Source organism: Vulpes lagopus, chromosome 11 (assembly GCF_018345385.1).
Source record: "Vulpes lagopus strain Blue_001 chromosome 11, ASM1834538v1, whole genome shotgun sequence".
Taxonomy (NCBI): domain Eukaryota; kingdom Metazoa; phylum Chordata; class Mammalia; order Carnivora; family Canidae; genus Vulpes; species Vulpes lagopus.
In genome coordinates this window covers 21,877,866-21,905,269 of record NC_054834.1, presented here as the reverse complement: position 1 = coordinate 21,905,269, position 27,404 = coordinate 21,877,866, and the positions used below count along the sequence as shown (strand labels likewise).

General features: G+C 35.6%; 1 protein-coding gene across 7 annotated transcripts in view; it reads left to right on the top strand.

The window, feature by feature from the left end:
• Positions 1–27,404, top strand: part of CACNA2D1 (calcium voltage-gated channel auxiliary subunit alpha2delta 1) — a 477,825-nt gene that overhangs the window by 102,221 nt on the left and 348,200 nt on the right. For all 7 annotated transcript variants that reach the window (XM_041722688.1, XM_041722686.1, XM_041722687.1 and 4 more), the window contains exon 3: positions 464–580. In XM_041722688.1, the coding sequence (XP_041578622.1) occupies positions 464–580 (117 nt within the window). The remainder of the gene's footprint in view (positions 1–463; positions 581–27,404) is intronic.

Genomic DNA, 27,404 nt, shown 5'->3' with positions numbered 1-27,404 from the left:
CCTTTCCTTTCCTTTCCTATCCTTTCCCTCCCTCTTTCTCTCTTTTCTTTTTTCTTTATTCTTTCTTTCTTTCTTTCTTTCTTTCTTTCTTTCTTTCTTTCTTTTTCTTTTCCTCTCTCTCTCTCTCTCTCGTTTTTAAATCCTGATGGCAGTTAATACCAGGTTTTGAATTTGGGGAGGTACAATTTCAAGTCACAAAATTATATACACAAATCATTATGGTACAAGATATTTTACAGCCTGTTAACATGACATTGCTATTTTGCCTAGCTGGTGGTCTTACATAAGGCAAATTCTTATTTATATACATGTTTTTGACACATTCAAATTCCAGAAAGATCAAAGTGAAGAAGGGAAAGAGTGGGCCTTTCTAATCATTGTTTATGGTTTAAAATACATTCTACTGTGAACTTATGAACCACATCAGCAATTATTATACTAATTTTCTTTTTTCTTCATGCAGATTTATGAAAAGTATCAAGATTTGTATACTGTGGAACCAAATAATGCACGGCAGCTGGTGGAAATTGCAGCCAGGGATATTGAGAAACTTCTAAGCAACAGATCTAAAGCTTTGGTGGTGAGTTTTAATTGGATCTGCTCATTCTATTATTTTCATTACTTGTTTTTTTTTTCCACCTTTACTTTCCTTTGTGTGCTTTCTTTACTTCAGAAACTATGTCCATGTAATGTGTTTGTAAAAGATAAGATATCATAGTTTCATTTGTGAACTCAAAATGATCAGTGGATTACTAATTATTAGTTTATTTTTTATGTTAGATGGCTTTATAACATAGGAACAGCATATTTAATTGGTACATACATCTACTTATACATGTAGAAGTTATGATGCATAATAATGTTTAGATCTGTCATACAGCATAAAACCCGCAAATATTGCCAGTACCCTTAAAGCTGCCTTTGCAGTATTCTCCTCTGCTTCACCTTCCTCCCTGCCAGAGGCAGCCAAGTTGCTTTATATTTGGTTACTCATTTCTTTTATTTTTAAAAATAGAAGTACCTCACATAAATGTATTGCGAAACATGATGGTGGTTAGTTTGCTTGTTTCTCAGCTTTATGAAAATCATGTTGTAATGTAGGTAGCCATCAGCGACTTGCTTTCTTCCTTGTTACGTTTGTATGATTTATCTGGGGGTTTGCACTTAGCTTTAATTTGCTCTTATTCACAGCTAAATATTATTTTATGAGGGTATATAATTGGCTCATTTATTCCCTCTTGGTAAATTATTATTTGAATTATCTCTAGATGAGCACTACTATGAATACTGCTGCTGAATTTTCTTGAACATGACAATGGTACACATGTGCAGGGATACCTGTAGGGTGTTATGTATGTGGTAGTAGAATTAATAGGCTTACGAAGTCAGCTTTACAAAAGTATGAAAACTGTTTTCCAAAATGGTTGTATCAGTTTACACTTCTGCCAGCTGCATACGAGTCCCCGTTGATCCATATTCTGGCCAATAAATGGCCATGTCAGACTTCTCAATTATAGGCCATCAAATGGGTGTAAACTAGTATCTATTTCTTATTAATGGGGCAGACATCTTATATTCTTTAGGCATTTTTGTTTCTTCAGTGAAATATCTGTTCATATCTTTTGGACATTTTAATTTTTTAAATTGATTTGTAGGCGGAGTATTCTTGATGGTAGCTCATTTAAGTTCTATATAATGCAAATAACTTTTTGTGACTTGCTTGTGACTTACCTTTTCATTGTCCTTATGGTGTATTTTGATAAAAGAAGTTCTTAATTTAATGTAGTCAAAGTCACCTTTAAAAAATGTTTATTAAAAAAAAGTTAGTATTTCAGGGTGTGTGTTTTAAAAAATCCTTCCCCATCTTGAGATTGTAAATATTTGTTATTTATTTTTTAGGGAGTTTTATTTATTTATTCATGAGAGACACAGAGAGAAAAGCAGAAACATAGGCAGAGGGAGAAGCAGGCTCCCTGTGGGGAGCCCAATGTGGGACTCGATCCTGGACTCCATCCCGGGACACTGGGGTCATGCCCTGAGCCGAAGGCAGGTGCTCAACCACTGAGCCACCCAGGCATCCCTGTTATATTTTTTATTATAAAAAATTCTGTATCTTTAAGATTTATTTAATCTACCTGCAGCTAATGTCAGTATATAGTATTATGTTGCACTTTAAATTAAATGTTTTCCTAACCAATTTTCCCAGGGCCATTATTTAGCTTCCATTACTGCAGTGGACTCCAGTTATAAAGCTAGATATCTAGTAGGTCCAGTCCCTCACCATATTCTTCAGAAGGATCTTGAATGTTTTTTTTTAAAGGGTTTTAAAAAATTTATTTATTCATGAGGGACACAGAGAGAGAGGCAGAGACATGCAGAGGGAGAAGCAGGCTCCCTGCAGGGAGCCCGACATGGGACTGGATTCCAGGACCCCAGGATCATGCCCTGAGCTGAAGGCAGACGCTCAATCACTGAGCCACCCAGGTGTCCCAGATCTTGAGTATTCTTGTACTTTCAGATGTAATCTAAATTTTAGATTCAGCATGTTATTACCCAGTAAAATCCTTACTGGGATTTTGATTGATTTGCATTGACTCAGACCAAATTGGGAAGACTGATATTATTATGATGTTTTGCTTTCACTTTATAAATATACTATTCTCACCGTTGAGCAAATTTTTATTTCATTCAACAACATTTTAAAATTTCTTCGTGGAGTTCCTATACATCTTCTGTTAGATATAATGCTGGAGCTTACGTTTAGCTTCTGTTAGTCTACAAATCACAGCATTGTTACAAGAATTTGTCCCAGGACAACTCTGAATTTCCTGTTTACTTATCACTCACAGTTCAGATTTTTAGCTTACTCTATTATGTGTATATCTTGGCACTCAGAAATTTTGCCTGCTTTTTTGACACTTATAAATCTTTATGTTTCTTAAACTACCCAGGATCTTGTTGTAATGTAACAGGAGAGTTCTTTGGAATATTTAAAATACCGTATTGCCAGAAGTTGAAACATTTAATTTTTAAGAAATATATAAATGAGTTATCCATGAGAAGAGAAGTTTTCATTACTGGAAGATTCAACTCATTCTTCCCTTCAGTTTTTAAGCATCATTTGTAGATATTAAGTGTGTTTTTAATTAAAGTTTATTTAATAAAAATAAGATGCATATTTTCTACTTAGGTGGCTAATATTCACTCAATGACAACTGGAAAGGATTCCAATTATATTAATTTTTATCAGCTTACCTTTTTTCCTGCGAAAGTAAGAAGTAGATAATCCGGACATCAAAGTCCCATGAAAAAAGACCATAGAATGAAATAGGATGTATCTTGCCTTAATTGGATTAGGATGGAGCCTATTGAGACCTTCTTTTCTATCATTTGGAATTGAAGCTCTAGACACCTGGTGCATTATTTGAGTCCTGTGGGGGATCAGTGACTATCCTAATGCATGAATGGCAGAGTACAGAAACCACAATGACTGTTTAATTGTGGAATTAGATTATATGTCAGGGAGAAAGAGTCCTGTTTGTTTTCAAACTAAATTCTTTATTTAACTTTTTTGATTCTACAAAAACAGAAAACACATTATTTCAAAGGGAAATGTTTTGAAGCTAATTGAAAAACAGGTGCTACATTGTACTGTAAATGAATGCAAGATAGCATTATTAATTAAGCTCTATTTTTGTTGTAGGCTTATACTCAGGAAGACTTCTTGACTAAAAGAGCTTAATTTATCTGAGCAGGTTGCCAGTGTAATTCCACAAGTAAATATACTGGAAAAGTAATGAATATATAAATTTGAGGTAGATGATAAAATTTAATACCAGTTAGACCTTATGAGCATTTAGTAAGTAATAGTATCTAATTATTTCTCATAGTGAACTAAGCTCTTGATATCATTATTAGTGTCATTTTTTCAGTGAGAAAACTGAGTCTTTGAGAAATCCTCTAACTTACTCAAAGAAATTTATCTGATAACTAATGTATGTCAGTGCTTCTTAAATGAACATTAGTTCAGCTGTGGCTCTTGTTAAAATGTCCTAGCTTATTCAGTAGACCTGGCCGGAGATACTACATTTCTAATAAGCTCCCAGGTGATATTGATACTTCCAGTACAAAAACTATGAATTAGCAAGAATGGAAGAGCATGCAGATTAAGGTGTCTGACTTCAAGCTCTGCACTCTTACTACATAAATACATCTTTTGGCATGAAAAAAAGTTTATAATCATAGAGGAAATGAAGGGTAAGGAGTATGCTATAAACTATTGTTCATTCAGATTACTTAAGAATTGGATATTCCAGTTGATAGAATATTCTGGAAGGTTATGAATTTTTTTAGTGACTCCTATATCAGTTAGCCATCTTCAAAAAATGACTAAATGAAAATAATAGAATATTGAAATTTTTTTCTTTTTTATTTAAATGTGAGAAAATTTTAAACCTTTATTCTTCTTCAGTATCGAGATTGGAACCTAAGATGAAGAACTAAATTCAGTTGTTTTTTTTTACTCACATATGTACTGAAGAAATTGCCGGTTTATAGTTAATAATTCAGTTTGTTTTATTTTTTAAAGAAAATGAACAGCTGGAGGTTTTTCTTTAACCTTCCTTCCTTCCTTCCTTCCTTCCTTCCTTCCTTCTTTCCTTCCTTCCCTCCCTTCCTTCTTTCCTTCCTTTTAGTGGAATGATTACTTTTCAATATCTGCAATACTTTTTATTGTGCATGCATATACACAGATTTTATGTTTTTGAACCTTAGATTTTAAATTCTGTTAAAGCCTGTTGATTTAAAACGGAATTGTAATTTGTTGTATTGCTTTTTGTTTATCTTTCATTTGCTTAAGTGTTTGACTCTAAACTACTCCTACCAAGATTTATTTTTTTATTTTTTTATTCACACTTATTTAATGCTGTGGTCTTTTTATCTGTTCCCTCAACCAGCGTTAGAGCTGAAAGAAATCATTCATTTTTAGTTACTTTTGCCCTAAAACTATCTCTTTTATAGCAGAACAGACTTTTGCTTAAAAAAACAATCAGTTAAATGATTGGTTTTTTGGTTTTGTTTTGTCTTTACAACTATATAAAAACATGTTTCTGATGGTTGATGTTCATTAGGCTCTTACATATAGCCTGTGAAGTAGGGACACTAACCATCTACTTATTCTTGTTTCATAAATGAGGAAATTCAGACAGATCAGTGTCCTGGCTCAAGACTTGTTTAGATGAAATGAAGTAGGGGTGCAATTCAATTTGAGGGTATCAGTCTACAGTCTTTATTTTTTGTTTTCCTTCCAAGCCCAAGCAGGTAATTTCAAACATTTTATTTCCAAAATTATTTCTAAATGACTATTTTTCTGGCACTTGTTACATCTTTGTCTCAGAAAATGGCTTAATGGGATGATTATTAACATTAATCAATATTAACATTATTAATTGCTAATATTATTGAATTATTCTTAAACAGTCTCAAATCAAAGAATGTTTACAAGCAACAACTCTCTCCACAAAACACCCCAAAATCACAGTAAACATTTAACATCGTTATTATCCACATTTATTTTAGCCTGAACTAGGCTGGAAAAACCTGCAACTATGCACACATAGCTCATGGGAGGAGGCTCTTCAGCACAATGTTCCAACTTCTAGTGGTGCCTTCTGAAGGATGGAGGTGAATAAAATCAGTGGTCTCATGCATGGTTCACTAACCTGCCTGGCTAAAGAAATTTGCTGAGTTAATGAAGGTTTCCAGATATTTTGCTAAAAGAAAATAGGATCAAGGTTATAATAACTGAATTTCTGTGGTGACACTTTTGCAATTATGGTGTATCCTGTCTCCCTCTGGTGTCCTGGTAACTTTAATTAAAACTATTTCAGTTTATTACAAAGCTTTAAATACTGTAATATGCCCAACCCTTTTTTCCATTCTTGATATTGACCTTATGATTAGAAAATGAAAAGAAGAAAATGACAAATGTTTTCAATGATTCTTAAAGTAGGGTCTTTTTTCTGGAGGATTAGATTACTGTTGTTTAATCAAACTGGTTGTGTTTTTCTTTCTTTCTTTTATTAATGTTTCTTTAGCTCCTAAACCCATGGTTCTGCCTCTTTCATGTTTGTCAGAAATGCCTCTAGAGTTGGCTAAAAATGCAGGTTCCCGGCCTTTATCTCTAGAGATTTTAACTTGGAAACATAGGAAGAAATCTCAGAAAATTTAGGTCCAAAGAGGTGGTAAAGAGATACAGGAGGAAATGTGAAATTCTTCAGAGACTCAAAGAAGAGTAAAAAATGTATTGTATTTGGCTACTAAGAGTCAATGTTTTACTTCTGTGAAAACAGATTTATTAGAATGTGTTGGAACAGAGTAAAGACTACAGTGTTAAAAAGTGGGACATGAGAAATTGTTAAGAAATTTGTGTCTTCATGAAATTTGGTAGGACAGTGAAACAGAAACATGGAGTCTTATTAAATACTTTATTTTTCTTTTCTGTTTGTTTTTGAGAATGGAGGGTATATAAGCATATTTATAGACGGAAAGGGAGGAATCTGTAACATTTGGGGGAAAAAAACCCAAAACCCAAAGAAACAAACAACCTGAATGTTGAAGATTGACTCCAGTAAAAACAGGTACAGAGAAGATCAGAGTCATGCCATTTGTCTTTGAAAAGATAGTGGTATTTTTCACTTGAGACAAAAGGGATATTAAAAATGAATAAAGACTTTGCAGATAGAGAAAATCTGAAAGTCCCACTGAATTACTGCTTCTCTCTTGGTAAAGTAGACGTTAATATTTTATGTGAAGAATGAAGGGGCTGTGGGAACTTCAGGACCATACTAAAGTTTTGGGGGATGAGAGTAAGAAAAAGTGGAGAGTTTGCTGTGGGTAAGTGAAGTGGCTGATAAATAAAACCTAGGGCCTTCCTAACACTGAGAAAAAACAGAAGACACAAAATACCTTCATATTCTAAAAATGAGGTCTTGGGCTGCATATGAATTTGAAAGAGCTCTCTGAAATTCTGTGTGTGTGTGTGTGTGTGTGTGTTTTGACCATTAGTTCAAAATTTGTCTTGTAGTTATAAATTTATCCAGATTGACAAAAACGAGAGAAATTACTTTGGAAAGAGTATGAAATGTGCTGTCCGTGTTCCCAGAAGACGAGTATGCTTACTCTTCTTTTGTTAGTATAAATGTCTTTGAGAGGATTACTCAGGTTGTTTATATATATATATCCCTTTGACTCTGCAAGTGGTAAAGGGACCAGGTAGTCTGCATGTGTTTTGCAAAGCTGAGATTACTTTTATTTATTTGGTTTTGATACATGCCTCTAGATGCTAAACAAGCAGTGCTGAGGCTAGACATGCTGTCCTGGTGGCTGAGCAATGAAAGGTGGCTTCACTCGGTACAAGCTTACACACAGAAGAGGTAGGCCTTGTAGGACAGGCTACAGCTACCTACAGAGCTGGTCTGCAACTCCAGGAAGTAGGGCTTCCTGCCAAGGCCAAAGCCAGTTTAGCAGAAAGAGGTAGATGGGAATTGAGGGGTAGAGCAGTAAATGGCAGCCAGAAGTGTGGGATTGCAATTGTATGAACTGCCTGGCTTCAGGCAATGCAGAAAAGCACCTCCTAAGAAGGGAACATTTGCTGCTCTCAGAGAGGACCAACACATAATTACAGTCAAGAAAGGGCCTTCCGTTGCCAGCTTCTCATAGTGATGCTGCTAAAATCAGCACCTGTGAGCTGGTAAGGGGCGGGGGGTGTAGATGGGATCAGGAGAAAAAGCTCAGAGAGTGGAAATAGATCTCTCTCATACTTCTTAATCTGAATCTCCTGAAATTTCTTAGCCCAAACCAGTACCAGGCTAGTAATGGGATTACAAATAAATTTTAAATTAGGCTTATTAGACTTTCAATTTTTAACCTAGATTAGATATTTTAATTGATGAGCTGAGATTATTTTTAGGGATAGAAGTAATATATACAATGCTGAATGGAAAAGTTACAGACTCTGTAAGGCTTGAAGTTATGTTCAAATATGATTAATACTCAAGGCAACTAATGAGCGATTTAAACAGATGGCAGGTTTGTTTTCTCTCATGTAACAAGAAACCTGGAGGTAGGTAGCTCAAGAGGTTTGTGGAAGTCCCATTCTGTTATTCCTTTCCATCTCACTCGGTAACCTCTGGCTGCAAGAGGAAGCAAGAAATGTGGTACCTTTAATTAAAATGTATATCCATCCAGCCGGTGTCTCCATGAAGACCTTTTCAAGATTTAGAGTATGTTTTAGGGAAGAATGTCTAGAGAAAATTCAAATTAAGGAAGCAGAGGAAAGAGAGGAAAACATTGTTGGGATGTATGTATGTATGTATGTAGAGTCCCACTCCTTCAAAATAATCATTATATGAACAACCAAATCAGCTTTCTCTAGCAAGGCGTTGGCACAGTATGGGTGGTAGTATTGAAAGGACTGTCAAATCCATCTCGGGTTGAAAATTGGCAGGATATATTTTGTAAACATCAAGGATACTTAAGAATTAGCAGTAGTTGAAAAGTTTGAAATCATGAGCCACGGTACGTGGTCTGGTAATTGTCAAGAATTCCAGGTTCAAGAGAGGAGACATTTTTATGTGGATAAAGTGTAAGATTATAGGGAACGTTGGAGAAACAAGACATTGTGGTAAATGTTGGAAATTTGAGAAATGAAGAGTTCTAGTGATGACAAGATTGAAGCATGAGTGAGTGAGCAGGTTACTAAGATGGAAAAGAGTGAAAGGTTTTAGAGTTTTAATGGTGCTGAGCAAGTTAATAATCAGCACTTAGTGAATATATACTATGGTCCAAACACTTTGCTAGGCTCTTCCTATATATGTCTACCACAACTTATATTCTACAAAGTTGGTATAACTGTTTTCATTTTACAGATGAGAAAGGGAAAGTTCAGAGAATTTAAAAAATTTCAATTTTACACAGCTGGCGAATAAATCAGACCCACTTACGTATTTCTACAGGATACTTGGTGTTTCCTGTGTGCCTCCATTAGTTTAAAAACATACAGCATTAACTCATTTAGTCTTCACAATGCATCAGAAAACTCACCTGAAAACTTAGAAAAATTGAAGGTCTTGCCCAAGTCTTACAAAGAGTGGCATATTTGGGCTTGAGTTCCTGTTTTTAGATTATATAGCTGTTAGCTCAGTGCACCATATTTCTCACCTCAGTGACATCTCAACAATCTTAGCCAAAATATATTTATGTGTCATTTGTCCAGTCAACTGAGATCTCTCCTTAAAGGTGCCATTATGCCTTTAATGGAGTCCCATGGTAGCTTTGGATTAAACTCCTGGCATGTCAGCATCTTCATCTGTTTCATTTGGCCCATAGCATCTAACACATACTTAAAGCGGAAGTTAGCTACTAAATAAAATACGGATGTACATAACCTGCAGAATGTCTTCTCAGTTAATGTTTTTGCAGTAAAATGACTCTTGAGTTTTGAAATCCAGTTTTCACAGAGTAGACAGATTTCTCAGTAAGGTATTTTTCTTTCTTGGTTTCTTTTATGCTGATTCCTATAAGGTAACTATTTATATTTTTTAAATAATGTGATATCTGGGAAGAGTCTTAATTTACATTCCAAATTCAATTAGCACATCAGAATCCTGTGTAGATGCTTTAAAGAGCAGGCCAGGTGCCAACCATGGAGATGTGCGTGTTTGCTGTTGGCACTGAGAGGCCACGCAGGCTGATTGTCCATTAACAATCCTATTTATCTTTCATCAGGAAGCAGTGTTTGTGGTGCTTTTACATTCTCGTTTAAGAGTTTCTTATATTCGGTAAGTGCATGTTATACTGTTCTACTTAGGTTTTAAACAGTTGGTTAGGGGTATGGATTGATATACATACACTATGAATTTTTTCCATTCAACATAATAAATGATAGACTATCAGAATTTTTCACTCAAAATATATCAGGTTTTTGGGAAGCAGATTACTGGGTTAAATGGGAGATGCCTGTATTTCTTGATACTATTTGTTAATGTGTCAAATGGAAATCTCTAGCAATACCATCACATTTCCTCTCTCAGGTTACACACCGTAGGGGCAGCTTTATAGATTTTTAAATCTAACATAATGATAGGAATTGGGGGCCAAATAGAAGGGATGGTGAAGCACCCAGACCTATGTTTAGGACTTCTTAAATGACACTACAAGGGAAACAGATCCATATGCCCTGGAACTAGGTGGCTACTCTTTACCAACTCAGTGTTTTAATTTTGATTGTATTCTGTTCTAATTAATATATTCTTTAAAGGTTAGCAGTGAAGTGTTTTGAAACAGTACTTTCTGTTGTAGATGACTTGGTGCCAGAGTGAGTTTTCTCCGTCCCTCATTCCATTAAGTAGTGTCTGCGCTAAGTGACTGTCTAAACAAAGACACTTTTGAAAAAAAAGGTAGTTGCCTTTAACTGGCAGGGCACAATGAAAGGTATAGAGAGCCTAGTTTTTTAACAGAAGGTATTCAAACAGTGTAGGTTTCAAGCAACAGTTGTAGTCTCTTTATGGTCAAAGAAATGTCTTTTGGGAATGTGATTTTCATAGTCTTGAGTTGCCTTAATTCCATAGGATCCAAAAGTAATATTTAAAATATCAGTAAGAGCCTTACTCTGTTGGCAATTTGACCAAAGTAACGTGTGCTCTGATAACACAGCCCTTGAAAAATTCGTGTAAAAGAGTGTTGGGTTTGTTGATTGCATTTAGTAAATGAGAATTTGATGCATGAAGGGACTTACAAAGCTTATGTAGGCAGGAATGACTATGTAATTTGTGGGGCCCAGTACAAAATGAAAATGTGGCCCTACTTTTTAAAAAGCAATTACGAATTTTTAAGATGGCAGCAGCCGAGTGTTGCACCAGTTCTCGGGTCTTCCTGAGCAGAGTCTCAATTCGATTACACAGGTGGCACATCCATGAAGCTGGCCAACCTTGCACCCAGGTGACTAATGGGACGACTGGACCTGGACATGGGATTTGTCCAGTCCTATTTCTATGATGATCGTCAGCAGTCTTCACCTGGTGACTTGAGAGTTTATAAAACCTGTAACAATTGTTAAAAGATTACCTCAAAGTGAGGCAAAAAAAAAAAATCCATTTTTCTTTCTACTTTTTTTTTTTCTACTTTTTTTTTTTATGAAATTATAAACTTGTCCCAATAGAATGATAGAAATGCTCCGATTTAAATGTGCTAGTAGTATGATGGTTTGCATAAAAATAAATCTAGACAAACTAGGGTTAATCTAAGGCCACCCTCTTTGATTCATATAATAGGATTTGTAGCTCAAACTTCATAGTATGCCATATATTTGGAGAGAATCTGATCAAGCAGTGTTTACTCTAAACACTGTTGTAACTGTTTAATGACTTGAACTTCCAGTGGTGGTCTGATTCCTGAATATTCTTAACTTCGTTTTTTTTAATCCAGTGTTTATCTTTTTACCCATTAACCCCTTGTTATCCTATTGCAGAATTACATAAACTCTAAACCCTAAACTTCTTTGGTGAATTCATTTTCTAGCTTTTACTGAATAACACGCAGGTGAAAACACAGGTGAAAGACCTTTATGTGATAGGCGGTGCCATCCCAGCTTTTTTTTTTTTTTGATATACATGAGGATTCTTTTTGATTCTATTCTCAGTGATTTTTTAGAGGTTATAAAATCAAGAACTGCATTTGCAAAGATGAGCTGTCTTTGCTTTCCTTAAAATCCCCTGACACAGTCTACCATCAGAATGACGGAAAGCCCCGTTAATTTTAATTAAAATATCATAGAACCATAAATCTTGTAGGAATTTGGGGAATTCATTTTTCTGGCCTCCTTTCAGGCAGGTAAATGTCTAAACTACCAAGATTAGGGATGGTGTCGTTCTTTTCTCAAATATTTTTGGCGATGAAACTTCCCATTAATTGTAATACCTTGCTGTTGTTACTTTGCTTGTTTTTCAAGAAATTATTTCTAACGTCCACGTCCTTGTCGTCTCATTTAAAACTATTTTGTTTTCTGTTCTCTGTGTGCATTACATTTCGATCGGCCTAATCCTTATAAGACCATCTAATTTTGTGTGTGTGTGTGTGTGTGTTGGGAGGGTTGAGGGTGGCGAGAACCATCGACTCATCATGGCTTAGCATTCCTAACAAGTAATGATGATTCCTGTTTGCTGAGTAGTCATCGTTGCTGGGCATTGTTTTAAATTGTTTACCTGTTATCAGATTCAAGCTTCAGAACAATCTTACGTGGCAGGTACATTATGGTGTCTGAGGATGAGGGGTTGCCCTGACGAAGCAAAGCTGTCTAACTCGGTACCAAGTGGAACAGGTTAATCCTGGGCATCGCTGACTCTCGGTACCTCTGCCTTTTAGTAAGTCAGGCTCTGTAACCTAAGGAGCTGTAGCTTCTTTAGTGTTCCTGTATATGTATATGGACGTGTTTTCTATTCCTTTTTCATTTTGTGCTGTGTTCTGGAACTTATCAAATATTTATTCTCCAACTTCCTTAAAACATAGAGGCCAGAATTGAAGATGGTAATTTGTAAGGAAGCCCTCAGAACAATCACAGTGTAACGGCAAGTTAACCATTTTTCATTTACATGTGATCCAGCAGCAAGAGGTGTTATTTATTCTCAGTGGGTTGTATGGTAGATGATATGTATGTTAGATGATTCTGATATATTTTTAACTTATGTTGATAAATATCCTTGTAAATAATTTAAACAGCAAAAAAATATAGTGTAAGATGAAAATCAAAATTCTCTTTAGAATCCACTAGAGTAAATGACTTTTTTTTTTTTTTACACAATTTGGTGATTACCCTTTACCCATCCTGTGTGTGTGTGTGATTTGCCAATATTGTTTATGGAGATGTTTATGTCACTGGATTCTAATGCATATAGTTATTTTAATAGCATTGTAGTATTTATTATATTAATATATTGTTGTTTATTTAGCCAGTCTCCTATTGAGAGACTTTGTTTCTATATTGTTAACATAGACAGTACTAACACTGTCTATAGCACATCTTTACATATGGAGAAATTTTTGATTTTTATTTTCTTAGAATTAAGTCATATAGAAGGATGGATAAGTCAAAAAACATGTGAGGCATTTATACTTTTCTTTTAAGAAAATAGACATCTTTAATCTTTCCACCAATTTCTTCTTCCCTTTTTTTATATTTGTTTTTAAATAACAGGGCTTCTGATAGACTCAGGTGGGAGTCACAAGGTTGCCTTTAGCCCAGTATAATAAGTTAAATACGGTTCCTTAAACAAGACTTAATTTTAAATGATAGTTTTTAATTATTATAATAATGTCAAAAACTCATACTGTTCTCTACAGATTAGTGCCTTTGTTGTTGGCAACATAATCAGTGCAAAATTAACAGGCTGGCTGGGGCAAACATCTGTCTTCCAGATTTATTTAAAAAAAAAATCAGCCCAAGAGTTGCCGTTGCTGATTATGCATACCAGCTCATATGCTCTATCTCGCGTGCATTATCTCAGCCACAGGCAGCATGCCAACACGCCGCACTGTGTGTGAGTGATCCTGCTGTCGGCAGACCTTGTATTCTAGGGCATCTGACACCATCGAAGCCCAGTTAAGAGCAAAAACCAAGTTGTGTCTTGACAGGCGAGGCATTAGTTACAAAAGATTGTCCACGCCTTCTGTGGCTAATTTATTCATTTAGTCCCAGGACTCATTACTCCCCAATTGCAGCTGCTCCTGTAAATGTTGGTCTCTTGTTGCCTGACAGTCCAATTGCTTCTCATTGTTTGTACTGGTTTTTTTCTCAGAAATTCTAGGTCAGCTGACTCCAAAGTCCAATAACACATCATAATGACTCATTTTCTACAAGAGGCCTTACAGAGAATTTATTGCCCTATATACATTACTGCCTATGCCATTTTTTCTTCTGCACAACAGAATGTGACCTCTTAAAAAGGAAGAGAATTAAATAAATCATCTTGTATGATATTTATGCGCTCAGAATGCTTCTTTATGATGTGAATGTGCAATAGCCATTTTTGCTAGTAGTTAATCATAATGAGTTTGACTTTTGCAGAAATGTCCATTTTCATTAAATGACTTTGCACACATCAACTTGCTCCACTCGAATGGGCTTTTCTAGACTTAGGAGATCAAAACACATTAATAGAGTATATAATTTCTCATGCCTTTATTTAGTAACTATAGTTTGACCCTCTAATTGTATCCATTGGGATGAAATTAATCCCCACAATTTCTCAGTAGAGAGTGATGACATTTTTAAGTTCAAATATTACAGTGTTTTAAAACTAACAAAGACCTTATATAACACCTTAAATAGAAGGATAATAGTAATAACAATAATTATTAAATGTCACTGTATTCTAGGCACTGTGCTAAGGACTTTATTTGCATTTATTTTTTTAGTCCTTACAACATACTTTTGCTCTTGGTGTTAAAATAATCCCTATTTTATGGAGATACTTTGCCTAAGGATTTGAATCCAGATCCATGTAATTCCCAAACTTGATAGCATTTCTTCTCATTCTGCTTTGACTTCCTATGTGCCAGATACTCTACTGAGTAGAGTATTATGCCATTTAATAATTTCTTCTCTCTTCCTCTCTCCTTCTCCCCTCTTCTTTCTACTCTTGTTCTTCTTCCTCCTTCTCTTCTTCTCACTATTACATAATGTGATAAGGGGAGGAAGTATAGAATTGGAAAGTTTGAAGTATATTCAGAAGTCATATAATTCTAAGTTGGTATTTTTCTTTCAAAATAAGATTATTTTCTTTATTTTTTCTTTATTTTTATTTTTTAAAGATTTTATTTATTTATTCATGAGAGACACACACACAGAGAGAGAGAGAGAGAGAGAGAGAGAGAGAGAGAATGGCAGAGACACAGGCAGAGGGAGAAGCAGGCTTCATGCAGGGAGCCTGACGTGGGACTCAATCCTGGGTCTCCAGGATCAGGCCCTAGGCTGTAAGCGGCGCTAAACTGCTGAGCCATAGGGGTTGCCCTATTTTCTTTATTTTATACAAGATGTGCTACACACAAGAATTGATAGTGGTTCCTTATTTTAATTTTAGTGGCAGTGTATGTGAAAGGAGAGATGGACTGAAAGAGAAGAAAGAAGGAATGGAGGGAACAAAAGAGAGAGGATCTGACTTTTCCATGACTGTCATGCGTTTAGTACTCATGTAAAACTGTGTGGGTGTTGGCTGATGGAGGCAGAGATCACAAAATCCTAAATTTTTTTATTAAGTTCAGTTGTAGTTACTTGGGCTTATATAGGAATATGAACCATTTAAGAGTATCTACAAGTCACAGACTGTGCTGAGCCTTTTATGCCCATAAATAAATATAGTCTGGGAGTGGTTTAGGGAGACTCTGGTCTGACTATTACACCAGTTGTGGTAAAAGATAAAAAAATAATTGTACTTATTTCTAAACTTGTGCTTAAATACCCTGCAGATAATCACTCTCATTATGATCAATGAAACCAACATCCATACGTACATACATACCTTTGCTCGTACATACACACGTCCATGCCTACATATACACACATACACATGTATAATATTGCCTAGTTAGTTGACATCTCAGCAAATAAATTTTACTGGCTCCTAAAGCCTTGGTAGATGATAAGCAAAGATGCAGAGCTAATTGGATCACGTGCAGTTCTACACTTCAGGTATACTTAAGTGACCAACTTTTAAGTACAGTTAGTGAAAAAATGGATGTGAGGGGCACCTGGCTCCAGCATTTGTCAGCCCACTGATCAGCAGGGTTGACTTGGCTGATCTGGTTGGCTAGGTGGTGTGCCCTTCCTCACGATCTGTGTGTAACCCTCCTGAAGCCGCATGCTAGGCCAAAGAGAGGTTGGATCTTCAGTCACGGTGTCTGAGTAGCTGTGCTCCCCCGCTGGAAGCTGCAAACCAACTCTTAAGTTCCATTTGTAGGAGAAGATAGAGTGGTCAAGCTTCAGAGACTGCGGACACATCCCAAGGAGGCACCGCATGTGGCAGTCATCTTTGAAATCAATAGATACGTAGAGACGGAGAGAGTTCGGGAGAAAGGAGGAGAAAGAGTGAAGCAGGAGATGGTGTACGGTTAAAAGACAAGACGTCTTACTCATTTCAAAAGAGAGAGAGAGAGAGAGAGAGAGAGAGAGACTGAGGCATCATGAGAGTGGCAAGGTAAGACCTGGAGGCCAACTGAGTTTCTTGAGTAGAGTACAAACAACTTGTGACAGCTCTCTTAGAATGTTTATGCTTCAGAAACATTCTAGATGTTTATTGTAGTCACTGTTACTCGTTTGCCCTCAGACTGTTTCGTAATATTGGGAACGGCGTTGCCTTTTGGGAATCTTTCTTTAGGTTCACTGGTGTCCGATGTCGGCCAGTCTTCTGGCCTGGGGGTTCAGGGCTGCTACTGGTGGGGCACTCGGGTGATCAAGTTCCTCTGACACTAAAGGGTAGTCCCTAGTCCTCGGCTGGCCGTTCACTCCCGTGGGCCCCCCGCTCTGGAAGCTAAGTCAGCGTGTTAGGCAGCAGCGATGGGCCCCTCACCGTGGCCCCCCTTGGGCACCGCGGGCCACAGCTGCCACCCCTGAAGGGTCTCAGACGGGCTCTGCGGTTGGAAACAGCGGTTCTCGGCTGCGTGGAGAGAGCACACTGAGTAAATTCTGGAAGGAGGCTTAGAGGCAGTTCCTGTCAAGGCAGGCCGGGCCGGGCCTTTCCTCTCAGCCCCCCGCACATGGAATTAGCCCTGCCACCTGCCAGTGGCTTACCGCATGCATTGCACAGGAGCTGGCCCGTCCAGTTTGTCGTGTTTGTGTGACAGTAGTAATTTTCCACTTCCCCTTGAGTGACAGTGTTGAGAAAGGAAAATAGTGTATGCATTTGAAGAAGCCCTGAGCTCCCAGAGCCTCTTCATAGCTTCTACAAATGCAAGACCGTATGGATGGTATGGCTGATGTTTAAAAGCTGGATGATATTGGGGCCCCTGGGGGGCTCAGTGGCTGAGCGCCTGACTTCGGCCCAGAGCCTGACCCCAGGGTCTTGGGATCGAGTCCCACGTCAGGCTCCCTGCATGGAGCCTGCTTCTCCCTCTGCCTGTGTCCCTGCCTCTCTCTCTGTGTGTCTCTCATGAGTAAATAAATAAAATCTTTAAAAAAAAGTTGGATAATATTCAGCTAACATTAACTAGTGAAAGACTGGAGTTGGCCCCGTGTGCCCTCAGTGACGTTAGTCTCTCCTTTTTCTGATTCACGAGGTCTTACCTGTTCAAGAACCATGGGAGGAAGTGTTTTGATTTACATATTAAATCCTGATTCAGTCACTTTAGTTCTTTCCTTACGCTTCATATGACAAAGCCATTCCATTACATTTAGTTCTCGTTATTAGAGGGGGGAAGATCTTCTAGGCCTATCTCTTTGCAAGGAGCTGGGTTTTTCTCTGTATGATAAATGAGGGTGGTGAAAGAAAGAGGGGTTGGAGGTAGAAACAGCAGTGATGAAGATTTTGGATATCATTGTTTTACTCCAGTTTTGATTAGAGAATAAACAATTTGACCATGTTTATAAAGACAGCGAGTAATGAAAGGAAATTATTGGGTTATCGAGAACGTATGGAAACAAATAAGCTGTATTCAGTGAGAGACAAAACTTGAATTGTTGTGTCCTATCAGTGATTAGAACAGTGTGTTAAATATGCTTAAAGCAGGTATTTTAAATGGTTAAATTATCATATACACTGATTAAAACTATTCAGTATCTGTTTCCTTTGTAATGTTTAGTGATTCTAATATTGTCGTTTGTTAAGTAAAATATATATTAGGATTTTGATTTTTGAGAGTCTCTTTGTTTACTTTTTCTGATTCTGGCATTCCCATACTACAAAACAAATTTTAGGTATATTTTATATATATATAAAGATTAAGATTTGTTTGTTTGACAGAGAGGGAAAGAGGGAGAGAGAGAACACAAGCAAGGGAAGTGGCAGGCAGAGAGAGGGGCAGAAGCAGGTTCCTCCAGGAGCAGGGAGCCTGATGTAGGGCTCAGTTCCCGGACCATGGGATCTGTAGCATGTTCATTATGTCCCAAAAGTTGTACAAGCTTTACTTATTGGGTTTCAAGAATTTTACCAGGATATACCTAGGTGAGGATCATTTCTGATCTATTCATTGTACTCTGTGAAGCCATTCTGATCTTTAGACTCAGGTCTTTTTCCAACTCACGTGCTCTTCTTTCCAGGATATGTTTAGTTTATACTCTATAGTCTTAAAATATTTTAGTATTTGCATGGTAGGTTGGTTGCCTGGATCTCTTCTCCACATCTTTTAGCTTTTCTTTTATTAGCATTTCTTTGTTTTTCTTCAGTTTGAACTTGCATTTGAGCTTTCAGGCTCCTAGTTCAGGTATCCATAATGATTACCCCCTCTTTTAACTCATCTTCTCAATTTTTTTGTTCATGGAAACTCATGATTTTATTTTATGTTGCTCCCTGCATTTATTTATTTATCTTTTAAAGATTTTTTTTTTTTTTTTTTTTTACTTTTAGGGGGAAAATGAGTGTGCAAGCATGGGGGGAGGGGCAGAGGGAAAGAATCGCAAGGAGACTCCCCATTGAGCCTGAAGCCCAACACAGAGCTTGATCTCATGACCCTGAAATCATGGACTGAACCGAAATCAAGAGTCAGGCATTTAATCGACTGAGCCACCGGGGTGGCTTCTGCATTTATTTTATTGTTTTTCATGAGCTCATCTTTCTCATGTGAGTGAAGGAAAACTCACTTCACTCAACTAATTTCCTTCTTGTGTGTGTGTGTGTGTGTGTGTGTGTGTGTGTGTTTTCAAATTGGTTCTAATTTAAAAATAATTTTAAGATAATTTTAAACTTACACAAAAGTTGCAAGATCAGTAACAAAAAATGCAGTTGTATCATTCACCCATATTTCCCTAAAGTGCTTTATCACACCCACACAAAGAACAAGTTGCAGAAATTCTCCTTCGTGGCTTTTTGAGGTCTTAGAATGTCACGGGGGACAACATCCAACTTGGGCAAGTAAGGGTGAGGGCAGCATAGATGCTAAATTCTGACTCTTCCTGAATCTTCTATTTTCAGTTCTCATATGAGGTGTCTGTACAACTTCCAGTAGATATTTACCCCATTGGGGAAAGAGGCTCTGTATTAGTTTTTTCCTCTTGGATCTTATTATGGGCTGATTTGTGTGCTTCCTCAAATTCATTTGTTAGAGACCAGCTCCCAGTTCCTCAGAATGTGACTGTTTTTCATAGGATATTTATTTATTTATTTACTTATTTATTGAGAGCAAGAAAGCATGCAGATGAGTAGGCACACAGGGGACGGGGCAGAGGGAGTGGGAGAGAGAATCTTAGGCAGGTTCCACGCTCAGCATGGAGCCCACGGTGGGGCTCCATCTTCTGACTCTGAGATCAGGACCTGAGCTGAAATCAAGAGTTGGATGCTTAACTGATTCAGCCACCTACGCATCCCAAAGATAGGATCTTTAAAGAGGTAGTTAAGCTGAAGGGTGGTCATTAGGGTGGGGCCATCATCCAATAGGGCTGGTGTCCTTAGGAGGAGAGGTTAGGACACAGATGAGCACACAGAGGGAAGATGATCTGAAGACACAAGGGCAATATGATATGGCCCTCTACAAATCAAGGAGGGAAGCCTCAGAAGAAACCAACCATGCTGACAATTTGTATTCAAACTTCTAGCATCTAGAAGACTCATACTTGGTTATAGCAGCCCTAGCAAATAAATGCAAATCTCAATAAATCTAGTGATCCTGAGGTAACGGACTTTTTTTTTATAGAAATGTGATAAGCTTAAAAACCCAGAGCAGAAGAGATAAAAAGCTATTCGTCCCCCCCCCCCCACAGGGTAATATGAAGCAGAATGGTGGAGTACAGGGTGCTGAAGCCTTTATCACTTAGACTTGCTCTGAATCTTCACATTATCAAGGGTGTAATGATGAATAAGTTTATCTCCTGCATTTCTGTACCATATTAAAATGTCATTATTACTGCTGCTAGGTTGATTGGACATTTGAGTCAGGAGAGAAGTCCTATTGTTTGAAGTTGCAAAATAAAATAGGTGATTATTTTTTCTTTTTGTATTTAAATACAAATCAAGTAAATTAAGTAAGGTTCTAATATTTTTTGAAGAAAAAGTTGACATGCAAAAGTTGGAACAAAATATTTGTCTCAGGAGCTATAGGATTGCCGATAGTTAGCATACCTCACTCAAGTTAAATTTCTTTGTAATACTTCCTACATATTATTGATATTCATTACATTTATTTGGTATGCTGAATACGGGAACAACTAAGACTTTTTTTTTTTTTTGCCAAAAGTCTCATTATCTTGGCATTTGGAAGGGTTGGATGAAAACAATATTCCCTGGCTTTCTCACATTCTCTAATGACCCAGCACATACGGCTGACTGGAAGAATAAATGCTTTTAGTATTTTGAACAAGTATAATTCCTTTAGTGTCTATAAAAAATTAATGAAGACAAATATAAGTTTATTTTTTTTCTTCAATTTTTATTTAAGCTAAGATGGCAACTATATAACAAATAGAAAAAAAAATAAAATCAAGCAAGCCAAAAGTATTTACCAGTCTGTAGTGGCAACCTTTGGTACTTTGAGATTCAGATAGAAAAGAAACCAAACATTAAGATTAAAAATGTAATGGCTTAGATGTTATTCATTCATCTAATTCCTTTAGAATGGTATTATTTCTTTCATAAAAACATGGGATATAATAAAAATAATTGAAAAGGGTATTTATTACTTAATGTATTTAAACAATTGGTAGACATCTTTGACCCAATATATACTATAGTTTTATTTTTTATTTAGTATTTATTATTTTACAGTAATATGCATTGTTTGATTTATAAAATATACAGGTTTGATATGAAGTTTGAGAATGAGAAAAAAGTTTAAATACTATCATCTGGAGATAGTCATGATTTATATTTTTGGTGTATATCATCATTCCATTAATTCTGTAAAAATGTTTACTTTAAAAGTTAGATTATGCCAACATAGTTTGTCTGCATGTACATTCATGAATCAGACTCTTGCTTTATAAATATCTCAAATTTATTGTCTCAGTGAATCTTCACAATGATCATTTTAGAGAGAAGTTATCTGAAACTCAGATAAATATATATTTCAAAATCATAAGATATTTTAAACAATTTATTTATTTATTTGAAAGAGAGAGAGAGAGAGAGAGAGTGCAAGCACATGGGACAATGGGAGAAGGAGAGAAAATTTCAAGCAGACTCCATGCTGAGCTGAATCCCACGACCCTCAGATCATGACCTGAGCCAAAACCTAGTGTCACGTGCCACTGAGGCACCCCCAAAGTCATAGCATTAATTAGTGGTAGAGTTAGGACCATTTGAAACTGGTAACCACTGATGCTTTGGGTCTTAAAAGTTATGTCGTATCATTTTCCTAACATATCACCACAATTCCCACATTTTCCTGTATTACTGACTATTCCTTTATAAAATGCTTTTTGTAGTTGTCTAAACTATCTTTTGGACATGACATAGTTTACTTAACATTCCCCTGTCAGTAGACAATTAGGTTTGATTTATGCTTTTCTATATGTAAGTAGTGCTGGGGTACATATTCTTGGAGATAGTTATTGCCCAAATCATCGATGATTCCTGTAGATAAATTATATGGGTTAGATGCCATAGAGTTGAGAGTGTGCACATTTCAGGTCTTTTTATTACTTATCCTCAGATTGAGCTCTGAAAGTTTGTGCCACCATTTGAGTGTACCCATTTTTCATTGGATATTACCATTAGAAATATAAAGTGACTACATAAATGAAAATTTTATCATTAATTACAATATTCTTTATGATATGAATTATCAAAACCCTGAAATCTAGAGTTTTAATAATGGGCACAATTATATGAAAATTTTGCTTTTCCATAGAGTTTAAATGTCCATGGAACATTCTTTTTCTTAAGAAAGAAATTTTAAATATATTCTCTTTGTAGAATATATTTGTATATAATTTGTCAAACACAATGTACAATTTAATGCAGACATTCCTCATTTATGTAAATAGAAACTTACTAAAAAAGTATTAGGATATGAAATTTTTGAAAATTAGATGCCAGATTTTTTTTTTTTTGGTCATCTAATATGGAAGTCGAAATAAATGAAACCCTATTAGGCTACTCTCAGTAACTCTGTTTTTTCATTATGTATAATTGGGACAACAAGTAACATTTTGTAGTACATATAAAATATTTGCATATTTAGATTCATTAAACTAAGAAAATATTTACCAAAGTAATCACATAACAAACCTTCCTTTAGCTATTCACTTTCCTACTCTTGCAACTTTTATGCAGTAATAAATTGCAATCTGTAAATTTAAATTGCAATGTAAAATTAATTAAATTTGGATGTTATTTATCACCTTATTTTTTCTGTAAAATGTAAGTTTGAAAGTTGCCATCAACTCTTTTTTATAACCGTTAAAATTAGTAATCCAGATATTAGGCCCTTATTACTATATTGAAATATTTTAGCTCTGTTTTGAAAGAGAGATTATATGGATGTAATGTAATTTTAACTTTAGGGAGTATATTATATATTTATATTATCTATAACGTTTTTTAGTATCACTTAATAATTGCTCTTAGTAGGAAAAAAAAAGTGGGTAGTGTCCATACTTATGAAGGTAAAAATAATTACTGCAGGGCAGCCCGGGTGGCTCAGCGGTTTAGTGCCGCCTTCAGCCCAGGGCGTCATCCTGGAGACCAGGGATTGAGTCCCGCATCGGGCTCCCTGTGTGGAACCTGCTTCTCTCTCTGCCTGTGTCTCTGCCTCTCTCTCTGTGTGTATCTCTCATGAATAAATAAATAAAATCTTTAAAAAAGGAAAAAAAAGAAATAATCACTGCAAAAAATTGCCTTTCTTGCATAATTATGATGGCTAAAGCAAGCAAAACACTAATGCTTCCCTCTCCACCCCCCCACCCCACACATATTCTGGATAAAACTCTAGTTTTATATGAATTGGTGTTTTCAGTTTTGTTTTATGTGGACAACATGATCTGTATGGGAAATCACAGAAGAGCCATGTTCCCATTTACTTCTATACAAAATATTATTCATTTAGAATTAACTCTGTATTTCTATCAAGGCTTGTCAGGCCTTGTATGATCTGTTTTGTCTTTTCCTCTTTGATTTCATTTTATTTCTATAGACCTCTCAAAATGCTTCAGCTCTTGAGCCTTCTTTATCTTCATTCTCTTGTAAGAATATTTGCATGTTCTGTTTCCTTTCCCAGGTCAGTGCTTCGTCTTCATTCCTTAGATCTCAATGTGAAGGTCAGTTGATTAAAATAGACGGTTTGACTGTATTGTTTGAATCAGAACTCCCCCCCCTCCCCAAATTGTTTTTCTGAGTTACAGACTCCTATATTATCTTTACAGTGGTGATAATGAACTGATATTAAGTTTTTGTTCATTTATGACATTGTCTCCTTAAGTGTTAATGTCCATAGATGCCCATTTCGGTTCCTGTTCTTTATGTTTGCCTTACACAGTGCCTGATATACTGGGACTGTTCAAAGAATATTTACAAGTAAAAAAGTCACTTACTGATTAAAATATAGCTCTGTTTCCCTAATGGTCTTTCTAATACTTCTTGTTTTGTTGTAATCCTATTCACTTAGGGCTTTAAAAATGACTTTGAATCACGTTTATTTGCTTGCTGCTCATAGAATAATAAAACTGAAAGTTGCAATGAAATAATAGTGAGGACACATTGAAATCATATAGTTATATTCTACTTTGTACAAGAAGCAATCTTTGCTTTTGTTTCTGAGAACACAAAAAATGCAGAAAAAAGAAAAGGAAATAGAAGAACCAACTTTAACATAGCCCCTCAAAAAAAAAAAAAAAAGACAACCAACTACAACTACTGGGAATAGTTTGATATGAGATCAACTTTTATATTTTTCTTTAATGTCAATATCATGTCTATATGATACAGAGAGAAATTATTTTTTTCCAGTTCACCATGTTGAATAAAGGTGATTTGGCATTTACCATGGTTTTTCTTATTAATTAAGTTGTGCCTACTTTAGCTTACACTATTATAAAAACCATTTGTGGGAGCCTTCCTTTTAAATAAATTCCGTAGTGTGATTGAACTACAAATATGAAATTTAAAATCAAGGGGAACTAATTCATGAGTTCTAATTTCCAGTTTGACATAAAGACAGAAGATACTGTCATCCAGACATTAGAGAGTTATTATATAAATGAATGGAAAACTTGGATTTTGGCAACTCCTGAAATATATAAGCAAGAAAGGAAACCAGTGGAACCTCAAAGGACATAACATTACAGTAGTATTAACCTTGAGTAGCAACTATAGTTATAGACCTTTTCTTTAGTAAGTATTTGTAAATACAGGAATAAAAGATGGGAATGTCCACATTGTCCTTGCATTCCCAGTTCATAGAAAATATTTATGTGATACAGCTTTTTAGAGCTATTACTTATTAGAGCATTTAAATAATTCATACCAAATGTCATTTAGTAATTTTAATTAACATTTATGTTCTGCAATAGCTGCAAATATTTCTTTATATCCAATTGAAGGGTTTTTAAACATTTTCTAATTATTCATGCATTTCACAATATATTTTTTAATGCATTTAAGAAGGAAAGTTTATTTTATTTTATTTTTTTTAATTTAAACCTCAGTTGTACCCTTACCCTACTTGATTCTAATTAAAACTACCCTTTGGCAAAAAATTCTACTTCTAATATATCCATAGTACAAGAGAAATTGTAAAACATTATGGTTGGGTCTCATTTGGTAATAAGGTTGTTTATGGTGAATGCATACATAATTATTTTTAAGATTACTTATTACTCCTTCTGTTATATAGCAGCAAAATTCTTTATTACTGGCCTCCAGCACCTTAAATAAAATACATTCCTGAGAGGTAACGCTATGTAGAATGAGCTGAACAAAGCCATAAGTCACAGATATTAGTGAAGACCAGAGCTAGATTAAAAAGGCTAAAGGTAATCTTAGAAATAAATGTAGCCACCATATCTTAGAAGTATTTGATTTTTTTATAGGCCCCTCCTTATTCTTTAATTACAGTAAGACTTCAGTACATCTTCATTTCTTTTGAAAATAAATGTTGACCTTGCTTGGGGTTTGCTAATCTTCTAAATACTGCACATTCTTTCTGTTATGCTACAGCTTTTACAATAAGGAGTATTATACCTTTAATTAGATAAAGTTACGTGTGGAAAACAAGTGAATAGGTTATTTTTCAAATCTGCTTCCCCCCAAATTAAACGGGGGATGATATTTTTATTCAGTATTAGCTGTCAGAAGACATTTATATCATATCGATTATCAAGGATGTTGTCATACTATTGAATGGAGTAATGCATCTAATACAGTTTTCTTAAGTGAATAAACACAGTATCCTAGACCTTGAAATTTAAAATGATCTTTGCATATCAGTCTTCAACTACATGCACAAATCCTTTTGCTGTCAAGTGTTAGAATTTTATTTATTGGATATAGACTATTAGCCAGGCATATAGATATTAGAGATACAAGAATTCATATTCACATTTATATACAGTTGATCAGGATCCTATACAAGATGTGAAACTGTGAAGAACATACAAGTACAATGACAGTACATAGGAGGAATGATTCATTCTACCTTGTTGGGGTTGGGATGGGGTCAGGCAATGCTATAGATGCATTGTAAACCAGTATATACTGAAGTGAATAAGAGTTTGACGGCTTAAAAAAGAGACATTCTTGTAAAAATAAAATATACAGTTAGGTCTCATAGGTCTAAGTTCCTCTCAGTTCATCAGAATCCTCCCTGCTACTCCAAGAAGGTTTCTAATGATGTGTCTTTCTGCTAATTAATTGTGGTAGCTCAAAGCTTCGTCTCCTGTAACAGTTTTAGCTCCTAAGGCTGCGAAAGTGTAGCTTGACACATTGAGCAGACTGATTGTGATGTCACCAATGCTCTGAGATGTTAACCCCATTTTAAAAGGGTCACTTAGAGAAACAGCTCTTCCTGTTCAATATCTGCATGTTAACATAGTAATCTCACATTTCCCCCTATCCTTTAGTTATATTGTCACAAAGTTGTCCTGTGTGATAGTAGTGAGTCATTTATGTTCATCATACACTGAATAGTATGACCTGCTAGAATTTGAAACTATCCATCCAAGTACAGTGTCTGAGTCCCAGTACAGTCGAGACATATATATGTATATTTTTCCTTTCTGGACAGGCGAAGGAGTTGGTGGGCCAGGTGCTCTTGTTACTGAGATTGAATAGATGAATCTTTTCTCCTCTGATATTTGTTCCTTGCTGTAATGAGGAACATTTTACATTCAGTTATAAATTTTTTTTCTTTATAGGATACTTGAGGAAATGGCAAAGGGAGTATTAGAAATACATATTTTTCTTCCCAAATAATGATGTCTTGTGTTTTACTTCCTTTCCTGAAGGATTTTGTGCAACTGATAATTAGGTGGCAAGGCTTCCTTCTGTTGCCTGTTTAATTTAGCATGCAAAATAGCATGCAAAAATTTAGCATGCAAAAATTTAGCAAAATGCTGATAACTCTAAGTCTCTGTATACTTATTATCTTCAGCTGATATGTTTTGGACTGATTTAATTTTTTCTTTGTTCTTTTCTTAATTAGATTTTTATAAAATGAATATATCATCTTGTAAAAACAAAGTAGAACTGTTTTAGCAATATGAAATGTAGGTGGAAAATATACAGTTAAAAAATTAGCTCCGAATTTATTAGTGTAACCCCCTTATGAAGTTTCAGAAAATTAGTATTGATAGTTTCTAGACTTTTAGATTAGATTTTGTTGTGTATGGCTGGGCTTCAGGGATACAACTACTCTGCATCTGAGTAATCATTTGTTTTGTTACAAGGGATTTCAATGTAATTATTTTAAGCATACTAGATTCCTTGACTTCTGAAATAGGCTTTTAATAATCAGGAGATTGTTAATGATACAATTTGTTATTAACCTTTAGTCAGTCTTTTCAGTTTTAAATATACTTCTCTCCTAAGAATTAAAACACTTCATCTCAAAGTACAAAAAGTCATATTTATGTTGCATCAGAAAATCCAATTATAATAAAAATGAATGATGAGTCAGGCCACCTTATATAAACTTCAAGTGTGAGTAACTCTGAATTCCTAGATTCAAGAGAAAAAGACCTGGGATAAAGGAGCTTGATATCAAGTTAAAATTAT